Here is a 16680-nt window from a genome sequence, read left to right as displayed (position 1 = left end):
AGGTGATCACTATTTGCTTTATATCTCCTCATGAGCTTCTGAATTGTTCCACTCTTGTCCTCTTTCTCTACCATGGGAGTTGGGGCCACCATCCTCTCTTGTTTATGTTACCACCACACCTCCCTTTCATCAACCACCCCTCCAGCCAGAATGATCTTTCCAAAACTTAAAACTGATTGGGACCCTGCCCTACTCATAGTGTTAATGATTCCCTTAATGATTCCCTCCTAGCAATCGATTACAGCTCCGCCACACGAAAAATCTAGCCCCTACCACCACTCTATCTCTTCTCTCTCATCTCCTCATCTCTCTGCTCCCCCTGTTTCAGTTCGGCCTACTGAAGGCACTGTCACCTACGTTTGGAACTCTTTTCCCTCCACCACCTGCACCTTGAGAACCCTGACTCAGCCTTTGGGTCTCCGTTTAAACATCACTTCCTCTAAAAAATCTACCCTGGTCCAACTAAGTCTGGATTAAGTATCCCTTGTTAGGTGGTTCCACAGGGACCTAAGCTTCCCCTCTTAAAGCAAGTATAACATCGGATTTAAATCAGCTGCTTATTCTTCTAGTACCTTTGCTATATTGTGAATTCCACGAAAGCAAGTCTATCTTTCTTTCTTTTTTTTTTTAAAGATTTATTTATTTATTTGAGAGAGCGAGAATGAGAGAGAGTACATGAGAGGGGGGAGGGTCAGAGGGAGAAGCAGGCTCCTCGCTGAGCAGGGAGCCTGATGCGGGACTCGATCCCGGGACTCCAGGATCATGACCTGAGCCGAAGGCAGTTGCTTAACCAACTGAGCCACCCAGGCGCCCAGCAAGTCTATCTTTCTTAATACCATTATCATCAGCATCTGGCACAATGATTGGTACATAATATATGCTTTAAAAAATGCTAATGGATTAATATGTATCACCCAGAACTAGATACAATTGTTCTGATATGGTCTGCACAAAGCAGAGGAGAATGACTGTCACCTCCCGTGTTCTATATTCTATACCTTTTAAAACAAAACCTAACATTATTTTAGAGGATACATCTCACTATTGATTTTATTGTCAGTTTAAACTCCTAAACCTTAATTGTATGAAGCCATGACTTTTATCTTAAACATTCCCTCTCTGTCACTTCCTACCCCCTGCCTCTCTGCCCCTCCTCTCTTCCCCTCTCTTTCTCCCTCTTCCTCTTTCTCTATTTCTCACTCCCCCACCTCTCTCCCTCTCACACAGATACACCCAATGCTTTGCAATTGACTTTTATATACCATGCACAATACATTTTATATCTATTTCTGCATACTTCCCCACAATATAAAAAGCCAAAATAGACTACAACTGATTAATAGCTTTTGGACCCTTAATCCTTATGCCTTTTTTCTAAGCAAATGTGATCAATGTATTATGCCTTCATGGATGTCAATGATAGTGAATAAAAGAGGGTTAAGGACAAAGCCCAGAGCATTCTACCAAAGACATCCACCTGTTAATCCAATAGCCTTTAACAATCGCATTCAACTAGGCGGTAATTTTTCCCACATTCATCCTCCTAATCCAGAAGGATATCGTAAAATCTGGGCCCTTCCTGAAATCAAGGTTTTGAAATGATCAGTGATAAGTAGGCATAACCATGTTCCAGGTGCTTTATTTTAGTTAAAATTTCCAACACCTATTACCCCTTTTTAATACATAATACAGCCATGATTCAGAGAGAAAGTCACACAACTAGTGAGTGCCAGGGCAGGAATGTGAGCCCAGGTCCTGTGACTCCAGGTTCAATACCACACATTACACTGGGATCCTCTCAAAAGAGAAAATATGCTTAATTGGATGTATGCTGGCTCCTACTAATCACCACCTACCCTCCCAAATATCCTTCGAATGAATTAATCCTTTGACTAGAGATTTTTTTTTTTTTTTAACCTTTGACTAGAGATTCTTAACCTGAGGTTCATGTCAACTCAAAGGAATCCAAGAGTGGACTTGTATGAACTTCCTGAAAGTTTACAGAAAGTACCCTGTGCTGCATCTTGTCCATTTTTGCTGAGAAGAGTAATGTCCATCCAGATCTCAAAAGAACCACGGCCCCAAACCAGAACAACTTGCAGTTTCAATAACTCTCTATAGAACCTAATCGTCACTCACCTCTGTCTAGAGTTTCAGACGCACAAACTTCTCTCTTTGGAAAAACCAAAGCTGCATTTTCTCCTCTCTAGTCTCCCAAACCTCTACCACACTCAAGCCAGCCTTAGAGATCTCATCTGCTGGTCCCTTCTGAGGCCTTGCAGACCTAGTATCAGAAGATACCAGCTTGTCTTTGGTAGCAGCTTATCAAAAGGCTCTCTTAGAAGCCCACCTATCTTCCCTATGGCCCTCTTCCCATGCCGGGTTCCAGCTGGAAAGGAGTCCTTCGCCTTCACAAAGCCAAAGCAAACCTGCAAAAGGCTTTTCCTGCAGCTCTTCCCAATCTTGAACAAGGTGAGGATAGATGCAGGGAGTAATCAGAGAAACTCATGAGTTGAAATGTGGATTGGAGAGTGAGCTGGGACACTTGGGGGATTATCTCAAATACCCAGAAAGTCTAAACCCTTCCTTTGTTAAAAAGGTGAAGACCATGCCTCTTCCTGAGAATCACAGTTGACCTTCGCTCGTCATCCTTTACCATACTGTATTTATAGATTGTATCTCTCTCACCCTATTCAATGCCCGAACATAATAGTCACTGACAAGAACTGCACAAGAATTCGAACAAACTCACTGAGCATCCCAGTTGGGTCCAGGTTATAGGTTCTAAGGATGCTAAGACAAAAAGGGCTGATCCCTGCCCTTGAGGAGTTCCCAGGCCAGTAGGAGACAAATAAATAGTTTGTGCAAGAAGGACTGATAAATGCTCTGACAGAAGGAATAAAGTAAGCTCTGGAAGACTATGGGATGGCCACCTAGCCCATTCTGGAGGATGGGGAGCAGATGGTCTGGGTAGTTTCCAAGAGAAAGTAGCTCTCAGCTGAGTCTTCAAGGAAAAATATAGACACAGACCCAAGAGAAGGGCAAGGAGGAAAGTCATGTTTTGTAAATAGTTTAATATGCCTAAATTTGCAAGCAATGTGCATAAAATGTGGATAGGAAGTAAAGGATAAGAGATGAGATTGCAGGGCAGGGTAAAAGGCAAGTCATGGAGAACCTGTGCGCACTAACTCAACAAGAAAAAAAGAGGAATCTACTGAAGACTTTTCAAAAAAGATCTGTATGATGATATTTACATTTTAGAAAGATCATTGGACATAGTGTGTTGGGTAACAAGACAGGGGGCGTGGGATGGGTAGGACTGGCCTACGAGTGCGAAATTGTGACTCGAATAGAATGTGGGGAGGTACTGACTTCAACTAAGATGGTGGCGGAGTAGATGGAGATGCAGGGATGCGTGTGAATTGTGTGAAGCTAGTAGAAGTGAGACTTGGTGCAGTACTCGGTGACCGATCAGGTGTGAATGAAAGAGAGGAAGTCGCTTAGGATGATGCTGCTGGGTCTGGTTCGGACCCCGGGCAGGCCATTTGAGTCGTGGCGAATGGAAGAGGAGGAGCAGGCCCAGGAGGAGGAGGGAGAAGATAAATTCAGTTTCCAACATGTTGATTTTAAGGTGCTCCCGGGGACGTCGAAGTGGAGATGTTCCATATAAAAGGTTGGTATTTAGGAGAAAGATCGGAATAAGCCGGAGATTTGTATGAACTGGTTGCAGCCTTGGGAACGGATGAGAGTTCCCAGGGGATGGAAAGGGAAGTGAATCAAGGATTCTCAGGATGCACCAACACTGCTGAAGGAAGACTTTTAAAGGCCTTAAATCAGCACTGAGAAAGTCAGAGGGAATCCAGGACCAAGTCGGGAGATAGAGAGGGGGACGACCAATGGTTCAAAATGACACAGAGAAGCCCGGAGAAAACTGAACTTGCTCCAGGGTTCAGAGAGGTCTTTGGTGGCCCTGAGCAAGCTTTGCCTTCAGAAGCCAGGGTAGATGCCAGCTGAAGGGGTGCAAAGCAGTCACCAGGTGGTGAGGGAGTGGAGACAGCCCGTGTCACCCACTCTCAAGAAGTTTGGTGGGGAAGGTGGAGGACAAAATGGAGATGGGGAAGAGCAGAAGCTCCATTAACATCTAAGGAACTGAAGTGTGGAGAACCTCCTAGCCTCCGTGGAACTGAGCGTGAGATAAATACGTCAACAAATACCACCACCGCTTCCCTCTCCGTCCTGCTGAGCGCTAGAAAGGCTTTTGTTTTCATTCCCTTTATCAGGGAGAAATGGCTCTGGGCTTAACCTGTTAAAATGAAACCAGAGTGTGTGGCAGGGCAGCAATGGAAACCCTTTGACCCACCGCTCGCGCCTGCACACCGGCTGTGCCCACTGCCCCTTCCGATCCTCCCCACCTGCTCTGTTTGCCCTGGGAGATGTCCAAGTCCAGATCAAAAGCACCCTTACTCAGGGCAGATCCCAGGCTGCCTCAACTCTTACCCCAAATTAGCCAGATCCATTTGAAAGCCTCGTTCAAATAGTTAAGTACAAAGGGCCGAGAGAGACTGGCTTGCCCGGCTGTGTGCACGCCAATCAAATCTTTCCTTTGTGGAGCCCGGGAGGGGGCCCGGCCCGCGCGCAAGGGGCTCCCTCCGTCTGCGAGACGATTCTCTTTCCTTTGGACGCAAGCGTAGGATCCCAGAGAACATTTCTGAAACAGATGGCTTTAACAATCCCCCATCCTTCCTGCAAAGCCCTTGTGCAACAGGTAATAAACAAAACGCGGAGCCGCCCGCGGCCCCGGGAGGAGACGGCTCGCAGCACCCGCAGCCGGGCCGAGCCGCGGGGAGCTCCCCCTGGGCACGGGTTCGAGCCCGTGGGTGAACGGAGACTCGTCCACGACCCCTCTCCGCAAGTTCCACCGGCTCGTTTTCCAGAAACGAGAGACACAGTATTTACAAACCCAAACATTCCCTGGCAACGAAAACTCGAAACGAGTTAAGCTCTGCATCTTGCGCGCCTGGAAATTGCTCCAGCTGAGTGCGCGGGAACGCAGCCCAACAGAGACGGTTTTCCGGCAAATCTGGAGGCCCTTTGCAAGGTTTCCCGGGCAGACGAAACGGCAGCTCGGACTCGGGAGCCCCAGCAATGGAGGACGGGGAGAGAGAGAGAGAGCCTACCGTACCCGATCGGCGCGGCGGGTCATGCTGCCGGCGTCTGGGCGCCTGGTCCGGGCCCCCGCGCTGCCGACGCGGCCTCTGCTGCGGGCCGGCGGACCTGTGAGCTCTGCCCCGGGACGGCGGCCCCGGACTGCTCTTGTTTGCACTGGGCCGTTTGCTTTTGGGATTTCTCCAATGCAGATGTAGTCAGGGGGCCGCTGTCCCGGGGGACAATGATTCCATTGGAAGCTGGCCTTTGACAAGACTCACACATGACCTTTGACTAAAATGGCTTTGGGGAAGGAAAGTGTCCGGAGGCTGAAGACGGGGGCATCCAGGGCAGCCGTCCACATTCCCACCCCCAACAGTGCCAAGTTAATTTTTCATCCCGTAATCTTTCCAGGAGAGTCTCCACAGGTTTGATTTGCGATTCTCCTTCATTCCGTAGGATTCTTCCCCTGCTTCCAAAAGGATTTTGCTGCAGGAGTTTCCTGCCATCCTGCTGATGACTTCCCTGAATGAGCCTCTCCAGGTGAAACCTGGCCAGCCGTATACTGGATACTGGATACTCTAACATTCTCCTTAATAATAGCACCATTTTCCCCCCTCCTTTAGAGCATGCTACGGTTTACAAAGCGCTTTTCACAGTCGTGCTGTCATTTGGCCTCTCAAACAATGCCTGAAGGCTCGCCTGTTACTACCATTTTACACAGAAAGAAACAGAAGCTCCAGAGAAATAGGGTATTTGCTCAATCACCCAACCAGAAAGTGAAATCTCCAGCCTCTAAACTAGCAGCCTGGCCACTTCCACAAAGCACCCACCTCTGTGCTGGGTGGCCCACAGCTCAAAGTCAATTACAACACAAACACACACACTGTAACATGAAATTATAACATGTACTATAAAGTGGTAATGGCTGCAACTATTTTAATTTCTGAATTATGAAAGTGTTAGAAACTGCTTTAACATAATAGTTGTGATATGATATCCATATCATGCTATCCACAGATGTCTCAAATTTATTGAGTACATTTTTTTTTAACTGTCTGACTTTTTTTCCTTTAGCAGCTGCTAAAAGGCTATGGGAACCAGCCTGGCCACTCTGAGGTATGGGTACAAACCAGGGGTTCCTTAGGCTGCTACAAGAGTCCATCACTGGTGATGATCAGAGCCTGTTCCCCTCTCTTTTCTGGGTCCTTCCAGATGATGAAAGGGGACGGGGGTGTGGGATTGTGAGCAGAGCCCTGAACAAGGAGTCAGTATCCCACAATCTCATTGTGCAGAGAGAGCTATGCTGGTCTATAGAGATGCCCTAGAGACATCTGGTGTGTCAGGTGGTATCGCTCTCATTTTTTTTCAGCTTAGGGAGGGGAAAGGGGGTGATACTCACACTCATTTTGGAAGGACTGTAAGAAGTCAGCCAGGAGGAGAAGAGGGAGAAGCACATCACTTGATCCAGACACCACCACTACAAAAGCTGTCCCGGTGCCTTGGGCAACTGAAAATAATTCCTCCAGGCAGAGGCACTGGGTGTGGGAGGCCGAGCCTAGAGAGGAGGGTGTGGGTTTGGACTCTGACCAGGCTCCTGTATCACTCTAGGGAATCTGGACATCATCCTGCAGTGCCGAGTGGGTTAATACAGCCGGCCTGGGTTATCAGCTCACATGAAAAGGATGCAGGAGTCATATGTTGTTCTACAATAAGAAAAAAAATATCTATCAACCTAGCTTGGAAGTTATGGGTATTAGCTTCATCAGACACATGCGGTTTCTTCTTCCTCGCTACAAGAACAGGAGCAAGCTATTTAACCTCACTGTGCCTCAGTTTTCGCATCAGTAAAATGGGGGTTATGGTATCTGCTATGAGAATGAAATGAAATTAGGTAGGTAAAACTCTTCGCTCTTCTTCTGAGACACAGTAGCACTCAATAAAGGTAACTCTTGTTCTATTTCATAGTACCTGGATGTACGCAGTGCCTACCACGGAGAAACAAGGAGGAAACAAGGAGAAAACAAGGAGCTCCGTCCCTTCCAGTTCTCTCATTTCCTTCTCTCCACCACACTTTTGGCCTTTGACTCATGATGGTTTGTCCTTTGTTCTCTCCCCTTGTTATCTCTCAGCTCTTCGACATGACTTCCTTAATGACCCAGTCTAGACTTAATATCAGTTTCAGTCTTTCTCTCCTTCCAAATTCAGAGTTTGTTCATTGCCTTGTCCTAAACCACTGCCATAGCCATCTATGTACAACCCCCCAAGACATAGTTATTGGCTTGTGCTACATGTCACCACGCGGCCATGTCCACCAGTACCACCATTTACATGGGGTCTGCAGCCTCGGCTCGGTGCCCACACTCACACTTGTGATCTTTCCAAATGTCCCTGACCATCCCACCTCTCCAGTTACACAAAGTCACTCTTCCCACCTCCTCAGAACCCTGAGCTCACGTCCACCTGGCTCCCTTTGAGCAAACCTCCTCTCCCCCAGCAGAACACTGGAGATATCAAGAGGGAATGCTACTTCCTGTTTCTGCACTAGAAATTTCCTGCCCCAGCTCCTTCCCTCCCACCTCAGAGATGCCCCTCCTTCTGTATGCTTTGGAATCCCCCTCTTCCCATGTCCTCTGGAACATTCTTTGATCAACCATCACCCTAACTTTCAGTTTCTTCTCTACTGATTTCATTAGTTCATTTATTTGGTAAACATTTATAAAACAACTATAACATGCAGTCAGCACCTTTGATTCTGGGCATAAAAGGATAAATAAAACACCATAACCTATAAACACATTCAAGTCTCTCCATACAATGAACCCCTTTTTTCCTAATGTGGTTTGAATATGTGCCTTCCTTACAATGACAACAACAATGAACATACACACACACATACACACATGCCCACTGCCTGGAACATACGTCTCATGAATCTTCTAAGGCCAGTTTTTTCTTTGAGAACCCAGCTTAAAGTCACCTCAAAGAGACCATCCTTGACTGGCCAATCTAAGGAACCACCCTCTCCCTCACTGTTGGCTGTTAATCTTTATTTACTTCACATCACTTATTTCACATTGTAATGAGAGACTCCTCTGTTTGCTTGCTTCCTATTTTCTGTTCCGTCCACTAGTCTGAACCTCTATGAGGTCTGGGACTCTTTTATTCACTGCTACATTCCCAGCGTCCAGGGTGTACCTAGTAAGTTCTCAGAAAACATTTGTTGAGTGTCAACTCCCAAGTGCCAGGACCATCGTTGTTCTAATCTTTTTTTTTTTTTTTTTTTTTTCCAGCTCCATTATACAGCCTACTGGTTTCCAATGCTGACTGCCAATAGAACTCCCTGAGCAGCTTTGAAAAATTCTGATGCCCAAAGCACCCTAAGACTAGTTACTCCTAGGGTGAGACCCAGTTACCAATTTTTGTAAGCTTTCCAGGCAATTCTGAAAGCCAACCTTGACACCACTGACCTAACCTCTGCCTTACACACAGGTGATGCTCAATAAAGAAATGAATGGATGAATGAATGATTGAAGGAATGGAGTCACTTAGCTCCCGCTTATCTTGCAATCCCCTTCTTCCTGGCCTTTCCACACGATGGGCTGTTATCCAGGCAGGCAAACCACCAGACACTCACCTGTACTCTCATTTCTCCAAGCTTTCGCATGCTGCTATTTCTACCTAGAAGACCCATATGCCATCTTGGCTACCTGCCACTGGTCTCCCTCGTAAGGTCTAGGCTTGGGCTCAAGACCACCCCCTCTCCCAGGTCATCCCAGTGTGCCCACCGAGCTCTGAGCCTCCTCTCTCCTTGCATATATGTTTGTGAGAGAAGGCTTCCTACCGCCTGCTGTTGTCAGGACTCTTCTTGACCAGGGGTGGGGGAGGGGGGCTCCCTGTCTCCTCATGTGTAGCAGACTCCCCAGCCAGAGATGGCACTCCACGGATACTATAGAATGAATTCACAGATTAACAGATCAACACATGGATGAATTTTTAAAGAGATAGCCCTATGCTTATTTTTTAATTTTTGTTTTTTTTAAGAGTTGTATTGAGTTATAAATCACATAACATACAATTCCTCAATTTAAATTGTACAACTCAGTGGTTTTCCAGATATTCACAGAATTATTCTAGAATTGATATTTCTAGGGTATTTTTATTGTTCCAGGATGAAACCTCATATCCATTAACAGTCACCACCCCTACCCCTGTTGTCTCCGCAGCTTCCCAACCCTAGGTAACCACTAACCTACTTTTTGTCTCTACAGATTTGCCTACTCTGGACACTTCGTATAAATGGAATCATGTAATAACTGTCTGGTTTCTGTGTGTGTGTGTGTGTGTGTGTGTGTGTGTGTGATTGGCACCTACTTCCACTTTTGAAGACCTTTTTGGCCATAAGCATCCCTTTCACATTGAGTTGATATGACAGAATACAGACTCTGGAAGAGATCTTAGAGGACAAACCAAGGCAGTATTTCTTAGACCTTATTACACAGCAATCTGATAAATTATCCTAATTCCTGAGCTGGGAGAAAGGAGATATAGAAGCTTAGCTACACCTGCTACCTCAGAAGAAAGGGAAAAGGGACAGATCCCGGGATGGCTCAGCTGCCCCGTTGGGGCCAGGACCTTCTGTGCCGTAAGGACTCCATACTGAGGGCAAATGGCCTAGGTCAGACTTGAGCTTTGCCATGCATTAGCTATAACTCTTCATTCCCTGCCTCCTCATCTCTAAAAAAGAGGATAAAAATAATTCCTGTCTTATAAGCACCACATCATAGCACTGTTCTAAGAGGATATGAGGGGATACATATCAAGGGCATCACACTGCCCCTGAGACATTCTCAGTGCCTGATAAATATTTATGCTGCTGTAGCTCTTGAGGTTTGGCCACAGCTGTTTCTGTATTGTTCTTCTAAGTAAAATTTAATGTGGAAAGAGGGTTCTGGTGCTTTAAAACATAATGCAAGCCACTATTCTAGGAAAATTTCACACACGCATGCACATACCCACTGCCACATGGTCATCTGCATTCTGTTTGATGAGAGTGGGGGACAATGGCAAGATTTAGCTGAAGCTGAAGAAGAATTATTAATGGGAAGTAGGGGAGGTAGCGGGTTTGGTCCATTCCTGGCATAAGAAGCTGACAGAAATAGCCTCGCTCTTCCCACCAAATGTACATCGGTTCCGCTAGCAAGCAGGGGTTATAGGCTCCATGGACCTGAGGGAGTAAACTCTGCAGCCATTTCTTTCTTTTCCTTCTACAGTTCTTACATACGGACCTGCCTGTGGCATCCTCTGCTAAGCCCTCCTGGGGTGTCTCTTCAGTACATCTCAAATCAGCACTTGGTGGCTGACCCTTGGTGGCCAATCTCGTGACCAGACACAATCGTTGGTAGCAGGTAGCTACAGGCTGTACCGAATTTACTACCAGCTGGTCAGACACTTATGCTTCCAGCTCCAAGGGTAGCTGTCCTTTCATGGAAGCTCAAGGGTTTGGGGAGACCCTCGTCTGATTACACTGCTTTGAATGGTCCTTCCTGCACATCTGGCCAGCCTCTGTTCGGATTCTGCTCAGCTGTCTCTCTTTCTTGCCTTCCTCCCCTCCGCGATCTCACAGTCCCCTGTACATACCTGTGGGGTAGCTCTCCAGCTCCAGTTATCGCCTGGGTAGATGACTGTGAACAACTAAAACACAAGGACATTTTTCATTTATCTTTGTGTGCCCCATGAATAGCCCTGGGCCAAGCACACAACGGACATTCCTCTCATTTTAAAGATACCATATTGAGATCCTACTGGGTGCTGATACTTCAAAATGCCAACATTCATAGAAGCATGGGATTTTCACCCTGAAAGGAATTTTGAGACAACGCAATGAGGCCCGGGAAAGGTCGTGTCTTATCAAGTGTCCCGGTGCCTGAGTAGGGAAAATGTTGGCGATAGAATTCAACTCTCCTAAAGACATGTATCATATGACCTCACTGATATGAGGAATTCTTAATCTCAGGAAACAAACTGAGGGTTGCTGGAGTGGGGGGTGGGGTGGGAGGGTTGGGGTGGCTGGGTGATAGACACTGGGGAGGGTATGTGCTATGGTAAGCGCTGTGAATTGTGCAAGACTGTTGAATCACAGATCTGTACCTCTGAAACAAATAATATATTATATGTTAAAAAAAAAAAAAGAAGAAGATAGCAGGAGGGGAAGAATGAAGGGGGGGAAACCGGAGGGGGAGATGAACCATGAGAGACGATGGACTCTGAAAAACAAACTGAGGGTCCTAGAGGGGAGGGGGTGGGAGGATGGGTTAGCCTTGTGGTGGGTATTGAGGAGGGCACGTTCTGCATGGAGCACTGGGTGTTATGCACAAACAATGAATCATGGAACACTCCATCTAAATCTAATGATGTAATGTATGGGGATCAACATAATAATAATATAAATAAATAAATAAATAAATAAATAAATAAATAAATAAATAAATAAAATTAAAAAAAAAAATAATTCAACTCTCCTGATACCTTGTTCTTTTATGATAATTCCCCCCTTCCTTCTTTGGTTAAAATAACAGATTTTTAATGTGTTTAGAAAACTAGAGAAAATATGAATGATTATTTTGTTCACTAATGGTTTTTTGAACTTGAAGCATCCCTGAGTTGGTGACTAAGGATTTTAACACAGACCAACCCAAATCTGCAATATAGCTAATGATACTAAGGTCTGACTCTCTGTGCTTCTCACACCCCCGCCCTGCTAGTTCACATCTCACCCACGCCAGGCCAACCAAGGGCCTGTAAAAATTTAACTTGATGTGATTGCACAACTGTAAAAGCCCAAGTTGCATTTTGAGGTGATGAATGAGATTCTTTAATTGCCTCGTGAAAATGTTTCCAGTGGGAGGAAATATAGAACAAGTTGTCACAAACATAAATGTCCCTGTCAGGCTCTGGTGAGGTTATTATACTATTAAAAGATGCAGAGGGCACTGATTTGGGGCCAGCTTGGGACACAAACAGATTCTTGTTCTGTTTCTCTTCCTACTCCTTTGTTGAATTTCTATTGTTAAGAATCCTTTTGGAGGTGATGGATAGGTTCATTACATTGACTGGTGTATGCATATGTCCAAACTCACCAAATCATACCCATTAGATATGGGCAGGTTTTTTATATCAGTTATAAACTGATACAAACTCAACAGAGTTGTGTTTTTGTTTTGTTTTGTTTTGTTTTGTTTTGTTTAAGAACCTATTTCTTCACTGAGTTGAAGTCATGGTCCAGCAAGCCCAGCATTCTGTGTCTCTCAGCAAGGCAGACTTTTGGTAAGAAAGAGCAAGACTATAATTCCCGCCTAGCTCCTTGAATTCTTCTGCTGAGTTTCACTTAATGACTCATGATGGCACTAATTCCAGTGAATGCCACTACTTTAGGTTAGGCCACCGTCATCTCTCAGCTGGACCACTGAGAAAGTCTCCTTCACTCCCAATTTGAAGTCTTCTAACTTACCTTCCATGCTACAGCCAGGGAGATCGTCTGAAAATTCTAACCTGACCACCTAATTCCCCTGCTGAATTCCCTGCAGGGTTTCCCATTGTCCTGAAGATAAAGGGTCAACTCCTTAATATAATTTAGCAATAATCTGGTCAAAGTGCTGCCTACAGACAAAGGTGCTGCCCGTAGCTAAGGAGCTGAGTGAGCTGGAGCCCAGTCCGTGTTCCACATGCTAAGCCGTGAGCCCTCTCACTGTCCCACTTCTGCCTAAGACCCAGGAAAGACTGGAGGTGTCCTCTGGAGGGCCTATTACTTCCTGCTATAGACTCATATCTAATCATCCCCACATCTGCTTCTATCCTAACCTCAGGCACTATAATCCCACCATACTAGCATCAGAAAATTTCCCTCTGTCTTGCTTCTGACCCTTTGCCCAGGTTTTCCACCACTTGAACTTCTCTTCATTCTTCTTTTCATCTAGATAAGTTACGTTTTCTTTCAGCTCTCCACTTCAACATCACCTTCCCTGACCCTCCTTGGACTGTGTTAAGTGCTCCTAATATGTGTTCTCAAAACATCCTGTGTCTTTCATAACAGAGCACTCATTCTACAGTCTTATAATTGCCTATTTATCTGCCCTTCCTTGCGAGCAGAGACTGTATCATAGTATTCTGTAACCTCCTTGTCTAGGTATTCAATAGTTATCTGTTGATCAAAGAAGCGAATGAATAAATGGATGGATGCATAAATATGTTACAAAAAAACCTTGAACTCATGTTTCCAATAAATATCACATTTTGACTAAAAGAGTTCCAAAATTTATTACTTTGTCTTAAATCCATTTTTTTTTCTGTCTTCACAGAACACTTGAAAGGGCAGATCTCTAGGAATTGGGAACTCATCTTAGTTCATGCAAAACCACAGTTTCCCCATTTTACAGAGCTTTGGATGTTTCCAAATGAAAAGATGGTCTTTATATGGTATCTTCACTTATGAGTCTGCCTACCCTCCCCTCACTTGGCACCCAAGGCAATGTAGTGGAAGGCCTTGGAAGGCCTGAAAAATATTGGCATTCATCCTGTGGGTGATAGTGAGTTCATGAAGTGTTTTACACAGGAGAGTGACAAATTATATTTGTGTTTTGAGTAACTGCTCGAGCAGGGATTAAGGAAGATGAAAGCCTGGGGGCAGGGAGCTGAGAGAGAAAACTACTAGGACAGTCAGAGCAAGAGATGAAGTCCTGAACCAGAGAAGGGACCATGGCAATGGAGATGAGGATGCAAAATCAAGAAATCTTTAGGAGAAAAAATATCTCTTGGATTTGATTAATTATGGTTGTAAATGAGGGAGAAGAATCACAGATGATTCCAGTGTTTTGAGCTTCAGCAACTGGGTTGCTGCTGGTGCCATGATCTGAACTCGGGACTGTGAAGATAGTGAGTTCACTTAAAATGTGCTCGGTTTAAGTGATGGACTTTCATACGAAATCAAGGTAGAAACCATCTCTGTATACCCAGTTTCCCGCATACCTTATACATGGTAGGTACTCAAAATGTTTCTTGAATTGAATTGAAGGTGCAATACACCCTACGTACAGAATTCTCAATATCTCACTTCAACTGTGTGTTTTGTCAAATTCCAAGCACAAACCCATCTAACCGTACTGCTCTATGTTAATATAATATAACATTTATCCATATGACAAGCTAAGAAATTTCAACCCCCTGGAAAGTATGACTAAGAGATTTTACTGCAATAATAATTTTCACTAAGTGGTGGAAGGAGTCAGGAAAGGGGATATTATAGCAACCACAAATAGGTCCCGGGCTACACTTGGCTTGCAATTTCACTACAAATTTCAGAGAAGCCATAAAAGATTCAAGTGAAATCTGGTTGGTTGATTAGAAACATGTGAAGGAACTCCAAACAGGCACGTGTTTCACATTTCCTACTCTGAAGTTGGCCAAGTATTAATCATCATCCTCCCTGTGTTATTCCAGAAAACAGAATCACTCCAGCTGGCCTTTTGGAAGGACAGGACCTGGGTCAGGAGAACATCCACAAATCTGGGACTTCCAGAGAGAAAGAATTAGCAAATAAATGCCATGCTGAACTTTCTCCATCTGCTGTAACGCTACTCCTTCTGTTACCCTCCACACCCCTGCCCTCAGCCCAGTCCATGCTCACCTTCGTATGACAAAGGAAGAGAGACTTTGGGATATAGCCTCTCTATGAGAACACTGTTACTTCATCCTGAATCCCCCTCCGTCCCCAGAACACAGATTCCAGAATGGAACGGGCACAGACTTTGGAGCCAGAAAGTCCCAAATTTGAAACCAAACTCCACCATTTACTTTGGGTGATTTACCCAACCTCTTTGAGCCTCAGATTTCTTCATTTACAAAACAAGGCTAATAAGACCTACTTTGAAGGGTGAAGACCAAACAAGGTAATTTATATAAAACACATACATGTGTGTGATATCAGCAAACATGTATTCGGAGCCTTCCTGCCCCTTCCTTCTGTATGATGACCTGCCCAAGCAAATGTGAAGCCCAAACTGTCCTTGAACACAGACCTGACTCACGGGAGTCTCAGAGGAATGGTTCCAATGTACACAGCGACTGGAGACCTGATCGGGGTGCTCTGTAGAGGATCAGTTTCATCTAGTCCTCCTGACCCTCACAGAGCAGATGAGATGGCAACAAATCCAGCCTCCCTCAGATGAAAGTGCTGTGAGAGCAAGGAGGATGGACAAGCTCATCTGGGGTCTGAACAGTCACTTGAACTGGGCTTTAATGGATGAGTAACATTTCCTAGGATAGAACCAGAGATTTCATACAAAAGTAGTAAATGAATAAAGACACTGAGGTCATGATGTGCTCAAGAACAATAGTTAGTTATGGCTAGAAGAGAGACAAAGGAAAGAAATGCTGGGAGATGAGACAGGCAAGGTCAACTGGGTTAGGCTGTTAAGTGTTTTTACCATGGTGAGCGGAGCTTCTGGACTTAATCCTATAAATAATGCAGGCGCATTAAAAAGATCTGAAAGTTTCTCTTTTGCATCTTATTGTATTTTGTTTTTAGCATTTTTCTATTCTCACTATGAAAACCAAACATATATTAAAAATTATTCAAATGGTACAGAAGGATATAATAAAAAATGAATCTCTGTCTTCATCACACAATACTGTGTCTACTCCATATTCTCTCTCCTTTCATATAAATACATATAAATACCTTCTCTTTCCATATAAATACTCTTATAAATTTGCCTGAGTGAATACTTATACACTGCATTGTATGTACTTCTTTCCTGTTTTGCAATGTATTGTGGAGATCTTTATGATTCAGCATATATAATTTCACCTCATTATTTTTTAAAAGATTTTATGTATGTATGTATGTATGTATATATATATTTAGTGAGTGAGCACAAGCAGGGGAGGGGGAGGGGCAGAGGGAGAGAGGGAAAGAATCTTAAGCAGACTCTGTGCTGAGCGCGGAGCCTGATGCTGAGGTTAACCCTGAGATCACAACCTGAGCCAAAAATCAAGAGTCAGATGCTCAACTGACTGAGCCAGCCAGACGCCCCTCACCTCATTTTTTTAAATAGCAGTATGGTATTCCACACTTTAAGATTGCTGCATATCTTTTCTTTAACTGATTCTCAGCTGATAGATATTTAAGCTGTTCCCAATTGTTTATTATTACATACAAGGCTGCAATCCATCCTCATATCTTTGGAAATGAATATTCCTATAGGAAAAAAAAAAAACACTAAAAGCAGAATTGCTGGATCAAAAGGTATGTGCTTTTAAAATCTGAGAAAATGGAAGAGAGGTAAAGCTATTTTCAACTAGCCCATTAGAAAAAGTACCTATTTATACTCCCATCAGCAGAGTATGACTGTATCTGTTTCCACATATCCTTGACAGTACTCTGTTATCAAACTTTTAAATCTTGGCCACTCTAGTAAGTGAACCTTTTTTAATTTCCTGTTTTGACTTATAATTCTTCCACTGAGTGAAGATGAGCAA

At 44.5% G+C, this 16680-nt stretch overlaps 1 protein-coding gene and 1 long non-coding RNA gene across 15 annotated transcripts in view; one reads left to right on the top strand and one right to left on the bottom strand.

The window, feature by feature from the left end:
- Positions 1-16680, bottom strand: part of ENPP2 (ectonucleotide pyrophosphatase/phosphodiesterase 2) — a 142622-nt gene that overhangs the window by 101268 nt on the left and 24674 nt on the right. Inside the window, exon 1 of one of the 13 annotated variants that reach the window (XM_054512483.1) lies at positions 6548-6659. The exons of 11 other annotated variants lie outside the window; for them this stretch is intronic. In XM_054512483.1, coding sequence (XP_054368458.1) covers positions 6548-6604 — 57 coding nt within the window. In that variant the 5' untranslated portion in view covers positions 6605-6659. Of the gene's footprint in view, positions 1-5182; positions 5337-6547; positions 6660-16680 lie in introns of those variants that run through there. One more of the 13 variants, XM_054512487.2, reaches the window with a different exon arrangement.
- Positions 6734-11169, top strand: LOC123858773 (uncharacterized). 2 transcript variants are annotated; one of them, XR_006794230.3, is made up of 4 exons: positions 6734-7039; positions 7114-7241; positions 8439-8546; positions 10419-11169. It is a non-coding gene; the product is annotated as an uncharacterized LOC123858773 (long non-coding RNA). The 2 variants fall into 2 exon arrangements; XR_006794229.3 differs by having other exon boundaries at positions 6734-7241.

The sequence above is a fragment of the Mirounga angustirostris genome, unplaced genomic scaffold, assembly GCF_029215605.1.
Source record: "Mirounga angustirostris isolate CCGP_5_RB_7025 unplaced genomic scaffold, mMirAng1.0.hap1 SCAF_4, whole genome shotgun sequence".
In the NCBI taxonomy this organism is placed as follows: domain Eukaryota; kingdom Metazoa; phylum Chordata; class Mammalia; order Carnivora; family Phocidae; genus Mirounga; species Mirounga angustirostris.
Note: the sequence above shows the minus strand (reverse complement) of the source record. Positions and strands in the feature narration are given on the sequence as shown.